General features: G+C 47.6%; 1 protein-coding gene across 1 annotated transcript in view; it reads left to right on the top strand.

Annotated features, from left to right (window-relative positions):
- LOC126100252 (serine/threonine-protein kinase SIK3-like) overlaps positions 1–19,403 on the top strand; it is a 541,515-nt gene that overhangs the window by 365,588 nt on the left and 156,524 nt on the right. Inside the window, exon 2 of the mRNA XM_049910836.1 lies at positions 1,147–1,327. Coding sequence (XP_049766793.1) covers positions 1,147–1,327 — 181 coding nt within the window. The remainder of the gene's footprint in view (positions 1–1,146; positions 1,328–19,403) is intronic.

Genomic DNA, 19,403 nt, shown 5'->3' on the forward strand with positions numbered 1-19,403 from the left:
CACAGGGATTTTACAAAATTTTAGTTCAGTTATTAAAGATGATTTTTTTCAATTGTAATGAAAATTCACAACATTTTTTTGCAATTTTTTATTTATATATTCAAAAATATACAGTTTTTTGGAAAAAGGCTGTGTTAAATTATGCAGAAGGTACTGTGTAACATTTACTGAAAGTTTGAAACAAATATGTTTGGAAGATCCTTAGAAAACATGTAATTAGTATGAGAAAATAAAAGTTTTGGGAATCGAGCGACAAAGATTGGATTAACTTTTTAGTGCATTCCAGGTCCATAGGATGGATTATCTTCATCCTCTGCAAACTCCTCCTCCAGCTTCCTCTTGTTCCTCCTCCTGTTTACTCTTGCTTGTATTTCTAGACTCTTTACAGCCCTGTCTGCAGCCCGAAGGCGTTCCTTGTGTAAAGCAAGCATGGCTCGTACCATGTTAGAACCTTTCTTCATTCCCATATTTCTAAATACCTTGCACCTTATAATGTTGCCATCTTAAAAGCCTTCAGAGGATTTCTAATAACTTTACATTTACTCATTATTATACTTTAACAAAACAGAGACTCAAGAAACAGAATTAATTACGAATGTTCTCGAGATAACGACAGAGTAAATAAACACGAAACAATCGACAATCACACCAGCGATATATATTGAACCATCACAGGTTAGCCACAACACATACTTTATCTCACATCACTAAAATGTACCTGATGAACACGGACGTTAATAATAACACTATTTGACAGCAGTTTAACAGCGCCACAGTGGGTCACGCCCATGTAGAACACATTTCAAAAAATATTTAAAAATAGTTGTAGTCTTCAGAATTGAATAAATTATATATCTATTAAAAGGTAATAGTCTGCAGATTCAGAAAACGCAAAAAAGTAAAAATTGAACTTTTCATGATTTTGAGCCTTTCCGGAGCCCCTTAAAAGTGCGTAGCGGCGAACAGACTTCTTCTCCCTCTTTTTTCCTCTCCACGGCTGTCAGTCACTATGTAACACCAACCCTGGCGGTGTGTCGGACAGGATTCAGTGTCCAGCCCGTGTAGTCGGGACTGGCCGAGAGCAGTTTTGCCCAGCCAGCAGTCCCCAGCGTCGCAGCCTGTTACAGCTCTGCCTTCTTGTTACAGGTTGCGATTAAAATAATCGACAAGACGAAACTGGACGAGGAGAATCTGAAGAAGATTTTCCGCGAGATCCAGATAATGAGGAAGCTGCGGCACCCGCACATCATAAGACTGTACCAGGTGATGGAGACGGAGAAGATGATCTACCTCGTGACCGAGTACGCTAGCGGCGGCGAGATCTTCGGTGAGTCTCTCTCTCTCTCATGTTGAAAGATTCAAGATGTTCAATAAGGGTGTTCACCAAATGACTGTACTCGGAGTGGAACATAACTTTATTGTATGTTTAATCCTATTAACTCTTTGAACAATACAAATATTCAGACAAGTGTGATTTTTAAAATGGAACCCTGTAGTTTTGTAATGGCACTCGACAGTACTTGAAAACACGAGTGCAGTGTTATAACGCAATATTGGCACAAAAACGTTTCGCAAAAGTATAAAGGGGAGGGGGGGGGGCATCACCACACACACGCACGCACAATATCTGTTGCGTTTCAGGAGCTAATCACCTAGATAGTAACGTAGCAAGGGCGTTGCGACAATTATGAAAGTGGAATATGCAACAAAGATAGCAGCGGCTTACCTCGTGTGGAGAAACAGAGTAGTTCACATGTTGAATCAGTGTGATACCGACGAGATTTCAGCGGCGACGTGCTCAGCGCGAATCGGCGACAGCTTTTCTGCACAGCGGGGCGCCGCCAGCTTTATACACTTCTGGCCATTAAAATTGCTACACCAAGAAGAAATGCAGATGATAAACGGGTATTCATTGGACGAATGTATTATACCAGAACTGGCAAGTGATTACATTTTCACGCAATTTGGGTGCATAGATCCTGAGAAATCAGTACCCAGAACAACCACCTCTGGTCGTAATAACGGCCTTGATACGCCTGGGCCTTGAGTCAAACAGAGCTTGGATGGGGTGTACAGGTGCAGCTGCCCGTGCAGCTTCAACGCGATACCACAGCTCATCAAGAGTAATGACTGGCGTATTGTGACGAGTCAGTTGCTCGGCCACCATTGACCAGACGTTTCCAATTGGTGAGAGATCTGGAGATTGTGGTGCGCAGGGCAGCACGAATGAAGGGTAGAGCCGCGGGTCGTAACACATCTGAAATGTAACGTCCACTGTTCAAAGTGCCGTCAGTGCGAACAAGAGGTGACCGAGACGTTTAACCAATGGCACCCCATACCATCATGCCGGGTGATACGCCAGTATGGCGATGACGAATACACGCTTCCGATGTGCGTTTACCGCGATGTCGCCAAACACGGATGCGACCATCATGATGCTGTAAACAGAAACTGGATTCATCCGAAAAAATGACTTTTTGCCATTCGTGTACCCTGGTTCGTCGTTGAGTACACCATCGCAGGCGCTCCTGTCTGTGATGCAGCGTCAAGGGTAACCGCAGCCATGGTCTCCGAGCTGATAGTCCCTGCTGCTGCAAACGTCGTCGAACTATTCGTGCAGATGGTTGTTGTCTTGCAGACGTCCCCATCCGTTGACTCAGGGATCGAGACGTGGCTGCACGATCCGTTACAGCCATGCGGATGACATGCTTCTCATCTCGACTGCTAGTGATACGATGCCGTTGGGATCCAGCTCGGCGTTCCGTATTACCCTCCTGAACCCACCGATTCCATATTCTGCTAACAATCATTGGATCTCGACCAACGCGAGCAATAATGTCGCGATACGATAAACCGCAATCGCGATAGGCTACAATCCGACCTTTATCAAAGTCGGAAACGTGATGGTACGCATTTCTCCTCCTTACACGAGGCATGACAACAACGTTTCACCAGGCAACGCCGGTCAACTGGTGTTTGTGTATGAGCAATCGATTGGAAACTTTGCTCATGTCAGCACGTCAGCAACCGGCGCCAACCCTTCGTGAATGCTCTGAAAAGCTAATCATTTGCATATCACAGCATCTTCTTCCTGTCGGTTAAATTTCGCGTGGGTAGCACGTCATCCTCGTGGTGTAGCAATTTTAATGGCCAGTAGTGTAGTTTCTCCTCCTCCTCCTCTTCATGGATTAGGCATGTGACATTTTCTATCTTGTGACTCTTCAAGCTTTCCCGGCGGATATGTTGTAAATAGTCTTTACGGGTTTGCCGCCGGATAACGTTGTACAAATTCCACAATATTTCCTCGGAGCAACTGTGCGACATCCTCAGGTGGTTCAACCTTGCTGGTGGCGAGGTACGACTGACGGTATTCGTACATCGACGCCCCGCTTCTAGAACACGCGCACGAAGAATGCGCAGTCGCGGAAATCACGCATGATCAATCATTTGCAAACACGAGATGGTGCCTTCTGCCGAAAATCGCAGGGCGGCTGTCCTGAGCGTGCGCTGTTCGCTGTGTTTACTGGCAGTGCGGCGAGACGTTGCTCAATAAAAACCGTTCTAGGAGCAGCTGCAAATGGAATTAACTTCTCTATACTGATCCTGTAGTACATATATCCCATAGTTCTGAAATTATTGAAATCAGTTCACTCCAAAGCATTGTACTCTTCGCAGTGGTTGATGTGAGCAGTTGCAATCGTTCGACTAATTCGTTGCGATCGTCGTCGTAGTAGACGAATTGTGAAGTTCGATTGCTATTTTAATTATTCTGAATGTCTAAAATGTTTCTGCCAAGTCGCCCTGTAACATTCGCTACAGTCATGGACTATGCGGCTGATCCCGGCGGAGGTTCGATTCCTCCCTCGGGCATGGGTGTGTGTGGTTGTCCTTAGGATAATTTAGGGTAAGTAGTGTGTAAGCTTAGGGACTGATGACCTTAGCAGTTAAGTCCCAGATTATTTCACACACATTTGAACATTTTTTTGGTAACATTCGTTTAATAATTTTTTTGTTTAATTTCGCACTGTTTGGGCATTTTGCTACTACTGCATTGGCTTCCTTATGTACATCATGATACGTAATATTTTTCACACTTGTCTATATCGTTTGATGAATACTAATCAGATTATGTAGTTTTTTTTTTTAAGGATAGTGGTCTCAGTGAACAAGCTAATCTTTCAAATTCTCTATCCCCGCCATTATTGCATCCTTGGTTAGACTTACAGCCTGTATAACGAACGTACAAAGTTTTCCCCGGATATCTTTGTCTGTTTGAGTGACGTCATTATCATCATAATCATACTCTGCTCCTTCGTCTCTTAATATCTCCGTTTTCTATGCTCATACATTCATTGTTTGTTTTAATCGTCGTGAGGTTCACGCTCTTCTCTCCTTATTTTCTTACAGGTAAATTTGTTTTTTGAAGAGGGTCCGCCTCGAGAAAAACAGAATTTTTATATTTATTTCTCAGGCATGTTTCCCTGCCGTTTCAGTGTCATCAGTGGGTTTTTTACTATCTTTCTATAAAACAGGAAAAATGCTTTCTACTACTTGTACACAAATAAAAACTGAGCTTTTAAGACAGTATTTGTATATTTGAAAAAAACCGAAAGAGTTCCGTATATATACCTTGTTACCACACGCTGTGGATTTCCTGGACTTTCACGTTATTTAACGCAGTTGTTTTGTTTCTGAAGTTTGTCATGTGGAACTTCACTTAATGTAAAACACGTACTTATTTCGAAATTTTACGAGGAGGAATAATATGATTCTGGCTACCATTAACTAATTCTATGTGGAAAACTGTGTGTGTGCGTGTGTGCGCGGCGGAGGGCTAAAAAATAGCCTATAGGATGGCCAACTCAGTACAGAGAGAACCAAGGGTAACCAATACAGGCTCAGAAAGAAACAACACATCTGGTGTTTAGCAACTGCCGTGCAAGAGTTGCAAATCAGTTTATATAGGACAGACAACGAGAAACTTTAAGACCAGGTACACAGAACACAGAAGAGCATTACATAGTAACAGCTGTCGTTCTACATTTGCTGAACACCTTATGGACATGAAACACAGCCCAACCAACATCAACACTGACTTGAAAATTATGGAATGCAACAGCAGCATCCCCTCACAAAAACTAATAACTGAAAAAACTATCAAACACAAATAAACCATAATTGAAAGGAAACAAGAAATGAAGACACAGAGTTCTCTCCAGTGGAATTCTGTTCTCTGCCCTCAAAAAGCTATCTGACAACACCAACCCATTAACATGAAAAACCCACCCCCTTTTCCTCTCTTGTGTGTGTGTGTGTGTGTGTGTGTGTGTGTGTGTGTGTATTTGTTGGGGGGGGGGTGTTGTCCTTAGCGTAAGTTAGTTTAAGTTAGTGTGTAAGGCTAGGGACCAATGACCTCAGCAGTTTGGTCACATAGAACTTACCACACACACACACACACACACACACACACACACACACACACGCACACACACAGTTTTCCACGTAGAATTAGTTAATGGTAGCCATAATCATAATATTCCCAGTCGTAAAATTTTGAAATAAATGTTTTACATTAAGCTAAATTGCAGATGACACAACTTTGTTTTTCAAATACGTAAATACTGTTTTAAAAACTGAAATTTGTATGCGTACAGGCAGTAAAAACCATTTTTCCTGTTTTATAGAGAGATTATGAAAAACCCACTGATGATGAAGAAAGTTCAGTTAAGCATGTCTGGGACATAAAAATTGTGGTTTGCTTAAGGCAGACCCTCTCCAGAAACAAAATTATACACTGTTCCATTGGCTTCAACATCATCGTGTTCTTCATCTTCCTCATCTTGGTCTGTAATTTTTCATGGTGACTTCATAGTGAAATATAAAATGAGAAACTGCACGTGGCAGTTTCATGCTGCTACGCCGTTATAGTTTATCAGAATGTAGCAAGTTGTCGATACATCATTCTTTTACTGTATATACGATTACTGATAACGCCCTGAAAGTGAATAGTCTTTGTCGTATTCTAATTGTTGTATATTTCCGATAGTCTTGGGTAACCCTCCACATACATTGTATTGTAATCCAGCAATATTTCAGCATTTGAGAGTAACACTTTGCAGTTATACATACTGATTTATTGTCAGTTTAGAGACTCTCCACATAAAGATAGACAGCATTTACTCTGATCAGCCAGAACATTACGACCGCCTACCTAACAGCCGGTATGCCCACCATTGGCACAAATAACAGCGGCGATGCGTCGTAGCGTGGAAGGAATGAGGCCTCGGTAGGTCGCTGGAGGGAGTTGGCACCACATCTGCGCACACAAGTCACCTAATTCGCGTACATATCGGGGAGAGGGGCGGTCAGCTCTGACGCCAAGTTGAATCACATCCTACTTGTGTTCGATCAGGTTCAGATCTGGCGAGTTGGGTGGCCAGCACATCAACTGGAACTCGTCACTGTGTTCCTCAAACGACTCCATCACACTCCTGGCCTTGTGACATGGCGCATTATCTTGTTGAAAAACGCCAATGCCCTGGGGAAACGTGGTCGTCATGAAGGGGCGTACGTGGTCTACAGCACTGTACGACACATCCTGGCCGTCACAGTGCCTTGCCTGAGTTCCACTGAACCCGTGGATGTCCAGGTGGATGATCACCAGAGAATAATGGAGCCGCCGGCAGCTTGTCTCCGTCCCGCAGTACAGGTGTCGGGGAGCTGTTGTCCTGGAAGACGACGAATGCGCCCCCTCCCATCGGCATGACGAAGGAAGTATTAGAATTCATCAGACCATGTGACGCTATGCCACTGTGCCAACGTCTAGTGCCTATGGTCACTTGCCCATTTCAGTCGTAGTCGCCGATGCCGCGGTGTTAACATTGGCACACGCATGGGTCGTCGGTTGCGGCGACCCATCGTTAGGAGTGTTCGGTGCACTGTGCATTCAGACACACTTGTACTCTGCCTGGCATTAAAGTCTGATTTTAGTTTCGCCACGGTACGACGTCCAACATCTGCAATGAGGGTTGGCCGCCCAACCCCACGCCCGAGCGGGGTGGCGCAGTGGTTAGACACTGGACTCGCATTCGGGAGGACGACGGTTCAATCCCGCGTCCGGCCGTCCTGATTTAGGTTTTCCGTGATTTCCCTAAATCACTCTAGGCAAATGCCGGGATGGTTCCTCTGAAAGGGCACGGCCGACTTCCTTCCCAATCCTTCCCTAATCCGATGAGACCGATGACCATGCTGTCTGGTCTCCTTCCCCAAACCAACCAACCAACCAACCAACCCCACGATGTTTAGGCGCGGTTCCACCTTGCTTTAGCCACGTGTTGAAGACACTCACCACTGCACTCCTCCAAAACCCGACAAGTCGTTCAGTTTCTCAAATGCTCGCGCCGAGCTCCTGGGCCATCACAATCTACCCTCGGTCAAACTCAGATACGTCGTGCGTTTTTCCCATTCTGTAGAATGCTCACGGATACTACACTACTGGCCATTAAAATTGCTACACCACGAAGATGACGTGCTACAGACGCGAAATTTACCAGACAGAAAGAAGATGCTGTGATATGCAAATTATTAGCTTTTCAGAGCATTCACGAAAGGTTGGCGCCGGTGGCACTCCTACAACGTGCTGACATGAGGAAAGTTTCCAACCGATTTCTCATACACAAACAGCAGTTGACCGGCGTTGCCTGGTGAAACGTTGTTGTCATGCCTCGTGTAAGGAGGAGAAATGCGTACCATCACGTTTCCTACTTTGATAAAGGTCGGATTCTAGCCTATCGCGAATGTGGTTTATCGTATCGCGACGTTGCTGCTCGCGTTGGTCGAGATCCAATGACTGTTAGCAGAATATGGAATCGGTGGGTTCAGGAGGGTAATACGGAACGCCGTGCTGGATCCCAACGGCCTCGTATCACTAGCATTCGAGATGACAGACATCTTATCCGCATGGCTGTAACGGATCGTGTAGCCACGTCTCGATCCCTGAGTCAACAGATGGGGACGTTTGCAAGACAACAACCATCTGCACGATGAGTTCGACGAAGTTTGCAGCAGCATTGACTATCAGCTCGGAGACCATGGCTGCGGTTACCCTTGACGCTGCATCACAGACAGGAGACCTTCGATGGTGTACTCAACGACGAACCAGAGTGCACGAATTGCAAAACGTCATTTTTTCGGATCAATCCGGGTTCTGTTTACAGCATCATGATGCTCGCATCCGTCCCATCCGTGTTTGGCGACATCGCGGTGAACGCACATTGGAAGCGTGTATTCGTCATCGCCATACTGGCGTATAACCCGGCGTGATGGTTTGGTGTGTCATTGGTTACACACCTCGGTCACCTCTCGTTCGCATTGACTGCACTTTGAACAGTGGACGTTACATTTCAGATGTGTTCCGACCCGTGGCTCTACCCTACATTCGATCCCTGCGAAACCCTACATTTCAGCAGGATAATGCACGACCGCATGTTGCAGGTCCTGTACGGGCCTTTCTGGATACAGAAAATGTTCGACTGCTGCCATGGCCAGCACATTGTCCAGATCCCTGACCAACTGAAAACGTTTCGCCACTGGTGGACGAGTAACTCGCTCGTCACAATACGCCAGTCACTACTCTTGATGAACTGTGGTATCGTGTTGAAGCTGCATGGGCAGCCGTACCTGTACACACCATCCAAGCTCCGTTTGACTCAATGCCCAGGCGTATCAAGGCCGTTATTACGGCCAGAGGTGGTTGTTCTGGGTACTGATTTCTCAGGATCCATGCACCCAAATTGCGTGAAAATGTAATCACATGTCAGTTCTAGTATAATATATTTGTCAAATGAATACCCGTTTATCATCTGCATTTCTCCTCTTTGTAGCAGTTTTAATGTCCAGTAGTGTACATGCACCGTGCGTGTGTCTGACCAGCAGCCATTCCTCGACAGGTGACGCTGCTATCGCCTTTACGGCTTTATATCGATAGTAAGTCGGTGGTCGTAATGTTCTTGCTGATCAGTGTATGTATACCTAGTTGCACTTTTTATAATATTCATGTAACATTGTTACTAAATTTTATCGAAACTTGGGGCATTCTATTGCAAATTTGGAGACAATTTGTGTGTGTGTGTGTGGGGTAAATATGTTCAACTTTTCAAGAGGTACATCTTGCAAACTCCTTTCAAGGTACTATTCATTCTGTTCAAATGCTCTTACAAATACTTTGCTGTCACTTGCATAATTACGATGCCATCGAAACCTTTCATTTCTTCTATGTGATCTTGAATTCATTATCCACATTTTTCTTTGGTTTCCTTTAGTGCTTGGTCAGTTTAGAGGTCGAATATGATTGGGCATAAGCTACAACCCTGTCTAACCCTCTTCTCAAACCACTTGTAGATGACCTTACGACCATTAGTTCTTTGTACTTCATCTCTGTTAACGTGAGAATTTAAAGAGGGTTATTCTAGTCTACATTGCTGTTGTTGCAAATAAATAATTAGCTGGTTGTGATTGATGAATGAGCCACTGATCCCTTCCACGCCGGGTAGGACCATACTGGCAAAAGAAGTAAGTGCAGACTCACACTTGTGGCTAGTTCGTTACTCTCAGATCGCGTCCATGGATTGGTAGTGTTTATCCCGTTTCTAGTGTACTTCTAGTTTACCTTCGCCAGTTTTACTAGTTTTTTTTACTTTGAGAAGAAAGGTGTATGTCCGAGCCAGGTTTCTGTATTGTTCATATTAATCATATACTTTAACAGTGACATCTTAATACTACCTGGCAGTCAACTTAGGCTTCATTTCCTACAGTCAGAGTGCATGCCGCTGCTGGTCGGTTCAGTCGTACTTCAGTGAGTTTCCATTTCGTCGGGCAATACAGGGACGGTTAATGCTGTTTGTGAATGGCGCTTGAGTTGTCGTCCGATGATGTCTAATATGTGCTCGACTGGAGGCAGATCTGGTGATCCAGCAGCCCAAGGCAACGTGTCGATCCTCTGTTGAGCGGTTTGGGTTACAACAGCGGTATGTGGGCGAACGTTACCCTGTTGGGAAAGACCCCGTGCAATGCTGTTCGTGAATGGCAGCGGATCAGATCGAATCACCAGATTGACGAACAAATTGTCCAGCTATAGGTCCAGTGTGTGTAGCACGCACACAGGTTGGTTGCAGACCCCCATCTGGCTCCCTCCAGATCAACAGACGGCCGTCACTGGCAAAGAGGCACAACCAGCTTTTACCAGAAAAGACAGAAGATATCCACCCACCCTCCAGTGAGCTCTTGCTGGATGCCACTGAAGTCTCAAGTGGCGATGGCCAGGGGTGAGTAGAACGCACGCTGCAGGGCATTTTTCTCGGAGCTGTCCTTGAAGTAACCGATATGTAACAGTTTCTTGTTCACTGTGGTGCCAACTCCTGCTGCAGTTGCTGCTGCATATTCAAGACGATGCGCGAGAGCCATACACAGATCACGATGGTGTTCCCTCCCGGCAGTGCCCCGTGACCGTCTGGAACCCAGTCTTCTTGCGACCGTACATTGTCCTGTCACCGCTGCCAGTAATCGTGTAAAGTGAGTCTATTGCTTCTTCATCGATACGTGTACGAAGGGTAGCTACTCGTGACCTTCGAAATAACCTCACAGAAGAAAATGTACCGGCGTGACATCGCGAGACCACGGGCACCGTGCGGTGGGACCGTCACGACCCGCCCACCTCTCAGGAAACATTCTGCACGTTCAGTCTCCGGTGTGCGGGTGCAGCATCGTGCTGGAAAGTGATGGCGATCAGTACTAGCAGGAACTGTTGCATCGTGTCCACATAAACACTCCCGATACGGTTTTCTCTGCAAAGAAAAATGGGCCTATGACAGTGTCGTGCATTAGCCCATACCAAACATTATTGTTCGGCCTATCACGGGTATGTTCTTATGTCTCGTATGGGTTTTCAGAGCCTAAAAATCCTGATATTAGAGCGATTCACGTGTCCAGAAATATGGGATTTTGCTTCAGCTGAAAACGGTCACTTTTTCGGGTAGTCATTGTCAGCATCGATGGTGACCAGCATGGAACACGTGGCTACATACGGCAGTGGGTGATCATTTGGCTGCAATGCTTCGACCGTCTGCACTTTGTATACAACCGTTTTTGCAACACTTTTGGGGAGTTGATGTTCGTTCCTGCAATTTGCGTGATTCGCGACAAATTTACTTCAGAGGGCTGCACTGAAATTGTTGGGAATATAATAACGTTATATTTTCTTTGTGCAGCCTGCCGTGGTGGCGGTGCGGTTCTAGGCTCTTCAGTCTGGAACCGCGTGACCGCTACGGTCGCAGGTTCGAATCTTGCGTCAGGCATGGATGTGTGTGATGTCCTTAGGTTTGTTAGGTTTAAGAAGTACTTAGTCTAGGGGACTGATGACCTCAGAAGATAAGTCCCATAGTGCTCAGAGCCATTTTTCTTTGTGCGGCAAAGTCTACTGCACGGAGTTAATATACCTCTATGACTGTGCGCCGCATACTCGGTGGCATTACTTAATGACTTCCTGTAATGCAGTGTTGTATGTAATTGTGGATTTTAAAATATGAGCTTCCTTATTACCGCATTTTGCGCATTTAGAATTACTTATTTCGATACGGTAGCTCCAACAGAAATGCATCGTTTCACAGCTTCCTTGGCACCTGTGTTCTTTGTAAACATTGTGTTTTGGTATGTTATGAGTCAAAACATGTGTGCGCACTGGAAATTTATTTTGTGACCAAACTAAAGTGTTTAGTAAAGCAAACGAATGAGTGAAAACACGACCAACATTACCAACATGATCTGTTGGAGGAAAACTGTGAAAACAAAGGCTTGAGACATTTGACTTATGTTTCATTCCAAGACAGGTGTGTACCGCAACGATCTTTACGTTTGTCGTTGTGTATTAGTGATTACCTAGGGCAACTCACCAGTAAATCGACGCTTGTGTGTTCTGACGGAAGAGTGAAAGCCGTCTGCTCCGGAACTGTATAAATTCGGTACTGGCAGCGGTAATTTTTGAATAAAGAAACCTAAATCTGATTAGTGACAGATTGCTATACACAAACAGCAATATAATTTTAATTTCTATTTTCGGTAGGACGTCATTGCAGGGCGGGATTAGCATTCACAAATGCAGGAAATTGGCGAAGTGGTGGTGCGTCATTGTCTACCGATAGTGGACATCGGTTGCCTCGTGAATAATCGATACATGCTATCAGAGAATAACTGCAGAATTAAGGGCTACAGACGCGTACCCCATGTCTCCTGGTACTGTAAAGTAAGAAACGAAGACCTAGGTGAGATCGGACTCTGATGGTTTAGCTTGCTGGCCGCCTTACCACGTTTTAAAGCCTCTTGCTAGGGGTACCACTCTGCCGAGAATGTCCACGACCGGTAGCTGCCGCGTACCCCGTAAGTATGTAATTAGACCGTAGTCACACCGTGAAACAAAACTGCGGATTGTTGCGTCCATTGAAAAACCACTTGGATTTGAGAGTGCACGGTGTCCATAGTGTGCAATGTGAATGTGGTAAAAATAACTTAGGGCGCGCTATGCACACTGTATCAGAGAGCTGCACAGAACATAGATGCCAAATCGAGTACAGAAATCTCGAGAAATTAGCAATAGCGCAACACAGCCTTACAGACGGGCACAAGATCAGCTTCGGGAAAACGAAGGTCCTCCGCCGCACTTGGACTTAATGGGATTGCGAAGTGAAACAAGCGGTAGAGATTCTCATGGTTAGTAACACTTTTAACGGAGGCGGCATTATAATCTGAGTGGTGCCTGAAGAAGACCATTTGAGACGTAGTGTCTTCAAAGACAATCAAAAATTGTATCTCTTAAGTGGAAGGGTGACGTTGTGGATGGCCTCCGTTTTCCTTCCGCCCCGCTGGGGGAGGGGGTAATACTGTGTCATTACCATTTTCCTGCAAATACACCCCCCTCTTCCCGCAGGTGACGTCACCCTCCATATAATTTAGATTTGTAAGGGACGTCACCTGGCCAATAGTCAATGACATGGTTGGTTTAATTGGGGGAGGGGAACAAACAGTGAGGTCATCGGTCCCATCGGATTAGGGAAGGATTGGTAAGAAAGTCGGCCGTGCCCTTTGAAAGGAACCATCCTGGCATTTGCCTCGAGCGATTTGGGGAAATCACGGAAAACATAAATAAGGCTCCCCTGCGGGTCCGGGGGTAAGAATAGGGCTGAGGTATTCCTGCCTGTAGCAAGAGGCGACTAAAAGGAGTTTGACACGTTTCGGCCTTTATGTAATGGTCCCCTGTAGTGTTTGACCTCCATTCTTCAAAATTTTCCTGAAGAGCGACCAACTGGAGAAGGGCGCCTTACATGGTGCATTTTGTCCATCGTGCATTGAGGTCTTTAGCCCACTGTCTCCTTGTCGCATTTCAGTCCCACTCATTCTCCATCACTTGGGCGGGGACACCTTCTTGGGTATGTTTTCCACCTTGCACTCTGCAGTGTCGTTTTCTGTGTCGACGATGACCATGGACTTGTTTGCACCTCGTACCTAGCATGGTAGCCAGGCCCTTGTGGTACCATGTTGGTTGTAGCCCCCTGACCACGCAGGTATCGCTCTGCTGATGCTTGCGCCGTTAACTCCCCACATATGCCAAGGGGTAAATGCCTATCCCCTTGGGGCATCGGGACTCCTGGCAATGGCCATCCTGCTTGGTGGCCTTTGCTGCGGCTGGGTGGCGCCCGTCGGGAGGGCCCCTGGTCAGAGTAGGTGACATCAGGGCAGATACGTGATGAAGCATAGTCCATCATCTCTTGCTGGTGGTGAAACACCACCACTCACTAAGCGTTCATGAGCTCAATTTAACGCACAGAAGTACGACCCCAAATAGTTCGCCTCCCTGGCCACACCATGGGAGAAACGTCAGGCGAAGGGTGGCAGCAGATCCTATTCGCCCCGGTACCTTGTATGTTGGAGAGCTGATGGGGGATCTTTCATGAAGATGAAGCGTCAGTTTTTTCTTGAGCATTTAGAGGACAAGTTTGGGGAGGTGGAGGGGTTGTCCAAAATGAAATCTAGGTCAGTCTTGATCGAAATAGCATCCTCTGCCCAGTCACGGACGGTACTCGCTTGTGACAAGCTGGGAGATATTTCTGTAACCATCACGCCCTATGAGAGTTTAAATATGGTCCAGGGTATCATATTTCACAGGTACCTTCCTTTGCAGTCTGATGATGAGCTGCACGCTGATTTACTGTAGCGAGGTGTACATTTCGTCCAGCGTGTCCACAATGGACCGAGGGATAATCGGGTTGCCACCAGTGCCTTCATCTTGGCCTTCGGGAGTGATACATTGCCCGAGAAGGTCAAGGTGATGGTCTACCGCTGTGATGTAAAGCCCTATATCCCTCACTCAATGCTGTGCTTTAAGTGCTGGACGTTCGGCCATATGTCTTTCTGCTGTACTTCCAGCGTCACATGTCGGGATTGCGGACGCCCATCATATCCTATTATTCCATGTGCCCCGCCTCCCATCTGTGTCAACTGCGAAGAGCACCATTCGCCTTGCTCGCCAGACTGTAGGATTCTCTAGAAAGAAAGGAAAATCATGGAGTACAAGACCGTGGGACGACTGACCTACACTGAGGCTCAGAGAAAATTTGAACACCTGGATACTGTATGTGTGACATCGTCTCATGCCGCTGCTAGAACAGTTCTGGCACCATCAGCTCCGCCAACCCCAGTCACCTCTCAGAGCCGGAAGACTACACCTGGCCCCTTGATGGCGGGAGCATTTCCCTTTTGCTCCTGCACCACCTACTTTGGGAGCAACACATCGCTAACCATCGGGGACATCCGTCCCCACTTATAAGCAGGAGGAGCGTAAGTCTTCTTCGGCTTCTCTCGCTAGGAAGGGGTCCCTTTTCTGAGTCACTCCCTTCCCAGATTTCTGCTAGTGGGAAAGATGACACCCTCCAGTAGCTGAAGATCTCAAAAGCAACTGGTCATAGGGCTTCTCGCTCTACCTCAGTCCCAGAGACTGAGCCAGTTAAGTCCTCCTAGCCAGGGAAAACCAAGGAGCAGCAAGAGAAATCCAAAAAGCAGTCCCCTAAGACCATGGAAATTGCAGTGGCACCCACAGCACAGCTACCTACGAGCTCTGCGTATGAGGATGGGGTGGAGATTCTGGCGTCCACTGAGGACCTAGATCTCGCCAGACCCTCAGATACAATGGATATAGACTGCTCAGGCAATAAGTCAGTGGCAGCAGGTGACTCTGAGGTGTAAACTGCCTCATTGAATGTTCCATGCCCGATGATGTCATCCTCCAGTGGAATTGCGGAGGTTTTTTCCACCGCCTGACCGAGCTACGTTAACTATTAAGCTTTACACCTGCTATCTGCATTGCCCTCCAGGAAACCTGGTTCCCGGCAATGCGGACCCCTGCCCTCTGCGGCTATAAGGGATATTACAGGAACCGTAGCGACTATAATAGAGTGTCAGGTGGAGATAGCGTTTGAAGCTGTGGCTGTCAGAATAAGGACGACACAGGAAATAACTATCTGCAGTGTATATCTTCCTCCAGATGGTGCAGTGCCCCTGAATGTATTAGCTGCACTGATTTATCAACTCTCTAAACCTTTCCTCCTTTTGGGAGATTTTAACGACCATAATCCCTTGTTAGGTGGCACTGTGCTTATTGGCTGAGGTACTGATGTAGAAACTTTACTGTCCCAGTTCGACCTCTGCCTCTTAAATACTGAAGCTGCCACTCATTTCACTGTGGCTCATGGTAGTTACTGGGCCATTGATTTATCAATTTGCAGCCCAGGGCTTCTCCCATCTATCCACTGGAGAGCACATGACGACGTGCGTGGTAGTGACCACTTCCCCATCTTCCTGTCACTGTCCCGGCGTCAGGCCCACAGAAGTCTGCCAGATGGGTTTTAAACAAGGCGGATTGAGAAACTTTCACCTCTGCTGTCAGCATTGAATCTCCCCCACACGGTAACATCGATGTGTTGGTTGAGCAGGTGACTACAGTTGTTTCTGCGGCAGAAAACGTGATCCCTCGCTCTTTAGGGTGCCCTTGGCGTAAGGCAGTCCCGTGGTGGTCGCCGGAAGTCGCTGAAGCAATTAAGGATCGTCGGCGAAGCTCTACAGCGGCATAAGTGGCACGCTTCCCTGGAGCACCTCATTGACTCTAAACGGCTCCGTGCCCGCGTTCGCCAAGTTATCAAACAACGAAAGCAGGAGTGTTGGGAGAGATGCGTCTCGACCATTGGGTGCCATATGTCACCTTCCCAAGTCTGGTCAAAGATCAAACGTCTTTTCGGTTACCAGACCCCAACAGGTGTTACCATTAATGGCGATTGCCGATCACTTTGCTGCGTCAGAGAATTACCCCCAGCCTTTCGCACTATCAAAGGGTGGCTGGAAGGGAAAGTCCTCTCATTCACTACACGCCACAGCGAATCGTATAACGCCCCATTTACAGAGTGGGAGCTCCTCAGCGCCCTTGCACATTGCCCCGACACAGCTCGTGGGGCTGATTGGATCCACAGCCAGATGAATAAACATATGACTACAAGCGACTATCCTCGTCATCTTCAGCCGGATCTGGTGGGATGGCGTCTTTCCATTGGAATTTCGGGAGAGCTTGGATTGGGTTGGGTCCTGGAGTCACGTGGCCTACTGGCTCCATGTCAGGGTGGCTTCTGCCAGGGTCGTTCTACCACTGATAATCTCGTGTACCTCGAGACTGCCATCCAAACAGCCTTTTCCAGACGCCAGCACCTTGTTGCCGTCTTTTTCACTTACATAAAGGATACGAGACGACCTAGCGACGTCATACACTTGCCAAATTGTATTAGTGGGGTTTCCAGGGCCCGCTCTCGATTTTTATCCAAAACTTCCTGTAGCTCCATACATTCCGTGTCCCAGTTGGTGCCTCCCATAGTTCCATCCATATCCAGGAGAATGGAGTCCTGCAGGGCTCTGTATTGAGTGTCTCTCTATCTGTAGTGGCCGTTAACGTCTAGCAGCAGCTGTTGGGCCCTCCATCTCACCTTCTCTGTATGCAGACGACTTCTGCATTTCGTACTGCTGCTCCAGTACTGGTGTAGCTGAACGTCTCCTACAGGGAGCCATCCACAAGGCGCTGTCATGGGCTCTAGCCCATGGCTTCCACTTTTCCGCCATGAAGAAGTGTTTGATGCATTTCCGTCGGCGTCGTACCGTTCATACGGAACCAGAACTTTACCTTAACGACGATCCACTCTCTGTAGTGGAGAAATATCGATTCTTAGCTCTGGTTTTCGACGCTCATGTGACTTGGATTCCTCATCTTCATCAGCTTAAATGGAAGTGTTGGCAGCACATCAATGCCCTCCCCTCCGCTGCCTGAGCAACACTAACTGGAGTGCAGATCGCTCCAGGGTGCTGCATCTCTACAGAGCCCTTGTTCAATCGCGTGATTTATGGGTCGGCGGCGCCCTCAGCATTGCGTTTGGCTCGATTGCACGATTGCGGAGTTCGACTAGCGACAGGAGCTTTTAGGACGAGTCCGGTGACAAGCGCACTGGTGGAGGCTGGAGTCCCTCCACTGAAGATAAGACTTGCACAACTGCTCGCCAGTTACGTTACACACATTCATAGTTCTCCTGAACATCTTAATTACCGTATTCTTTTTCCAATCACGGCGATTCGCCTCCCGCATAGGCCGCCCAGGTCAGGTCTAACGATTGCGGTTCGCGTGCGATCGCTCCTGTCTGGAGTCCTTCCCTTCACAACCTCTCCTCGAGGTCCATTCAAGTGCATCTTCGTGGTGTAGCTGTGGGCCGAAGCTTCGGCTAGACCTTTCGCGTGGCCGTAAGGACTCCGTTAACCCTGCAGCTCTCCGCTGTCACTTCCTCTCGAGTCTTGAAGTGTTCCAGGGCTCTGAAGCGGTTTACACCGACGACTCGATGGCTGGTGGTAATGTTGGCTTTGCCTTTGTCCACAGAGGCCATATTGAACAACATTCCTTGCCCGATGGCTGCAGTGTACTCACTGCAGAGCTCATGGTCATATCACGTGCACTTCAGTGTATCCGATCATGCCCCGAGGAATCGTTTCTTCTGTGTACTGACTCCTTGAGCAGCCTATAAGCTATCGACCAGTGCTACCCTCGCCTTTCTTTTGTGGCGTCCATCCAGGAGTCCATCTATGCCCTGGACCGGTCCCTTCGTTCAGTGGTGTTTGTGTGGATCCCAGGTCACATCGGCATCCCAGGCAACAAACTTGCCGACAGGCCGGCCAAACAGGCTGCGCGGAAACCGCTTCTGGAGATGGTCGTCTCTGAATCTGACCCGGTTGACAGTGGCCCATATTCTGGTGCACCGTCCCACTTGGGTTACTGGACTCGTTCCCTCTCATTTTATCTGACAACGCCATTGACTAATTTATTTTTACGTTTTATTCGTGAGAGTGGGTTTTATCATTTGATCCAAGTTGTAGTGTATGTCCTTTGCCCTCTGTGTCCTCCACCGTAGTGCTTTCAGGGTGGAGGTTTTAATGTGTTGCAGATTGGCTGGCTTCCCCTTATTATTCTCGTGTTCGGACAGCCGTTGCAATCTGCTTTCTTGTTTTATTCTCTTCTGTTTCTAGCGTCTCTCTGTTGTTTTCCTGTCCTCCTTTGTTCCTTTTAGTGTTCGTTGGCTTTCCTTCGTTCTTGTGGTTTTTCCTTTCTTTCCGTTTTGTGTTATATGTCTCGTCCGTTTTATTCTCACACTTGCGGCATTGTTAGAATAGGAATAAGGGACCGATGACCTCGTAGTTTGGTCCCTTCCCCCTCCCCCCCCTCTTTTAAACCAACCACCCTAAATCAGGATGGCCGGACGCGGGTTTGAAGCGTCGTCCTCCCGAATGCGAGTCCAGTGTGCCACCTCGCTCGGGCCGATGACAAGTTTGAACTGTAAAGGAAGCAGACTTGTCTCCCGGTTGACCGTGATCTCCTGACGAAGAAGATGGAGGTGATGTTCGAAAGCTCAAGTTTTAACTCCTGTCTGACGGAGTGTCAACACCACGAACATTTTATGCGAACGCTACGTGCTGTCTACTGGTCCACAGCACAACACCGCGCTCCTGACACGACATTTGGTGCAGCGACGTTTGAAGGCGGCACACGCCTGTGTGTGTGGTAGAGTATCGAGCAGGCGGCTGGCCGCGGCCTCGGCGCGCAGCGGCAAGTAGGTCGCACCCCGGCCGCCGGCGATTTGGGCCAAGGCGGGGCGGGGCCGCAGCTGCCGCAGGGCGCGCCCGCCTCCCCTCAGCCGCCGTGTCGCACACGACCGCATTTTGTACGCGTCCGTAGCCTGGCTTACTCCGAGCGAACCAACTGCTTGTCGCACTTTCAGCGAACG

This window comes from Schistocerca cancellata, chromosome 9, assembly GCF_023864275.1.
Source record: "Schistocerca cancellata isolate TAMUIC-IGC-003103 chromosome 9, iqSchCanc2.1, whole genome shotgun sequence".
In the NCBI taxonomy this organism is placed as follows: domain Eukaryota; kingdom Metazoa; phylum Arthropoda; class Insecta; order Orthoptera; family Acrididae; genus Schistocerca; species Schistocerca cancellata.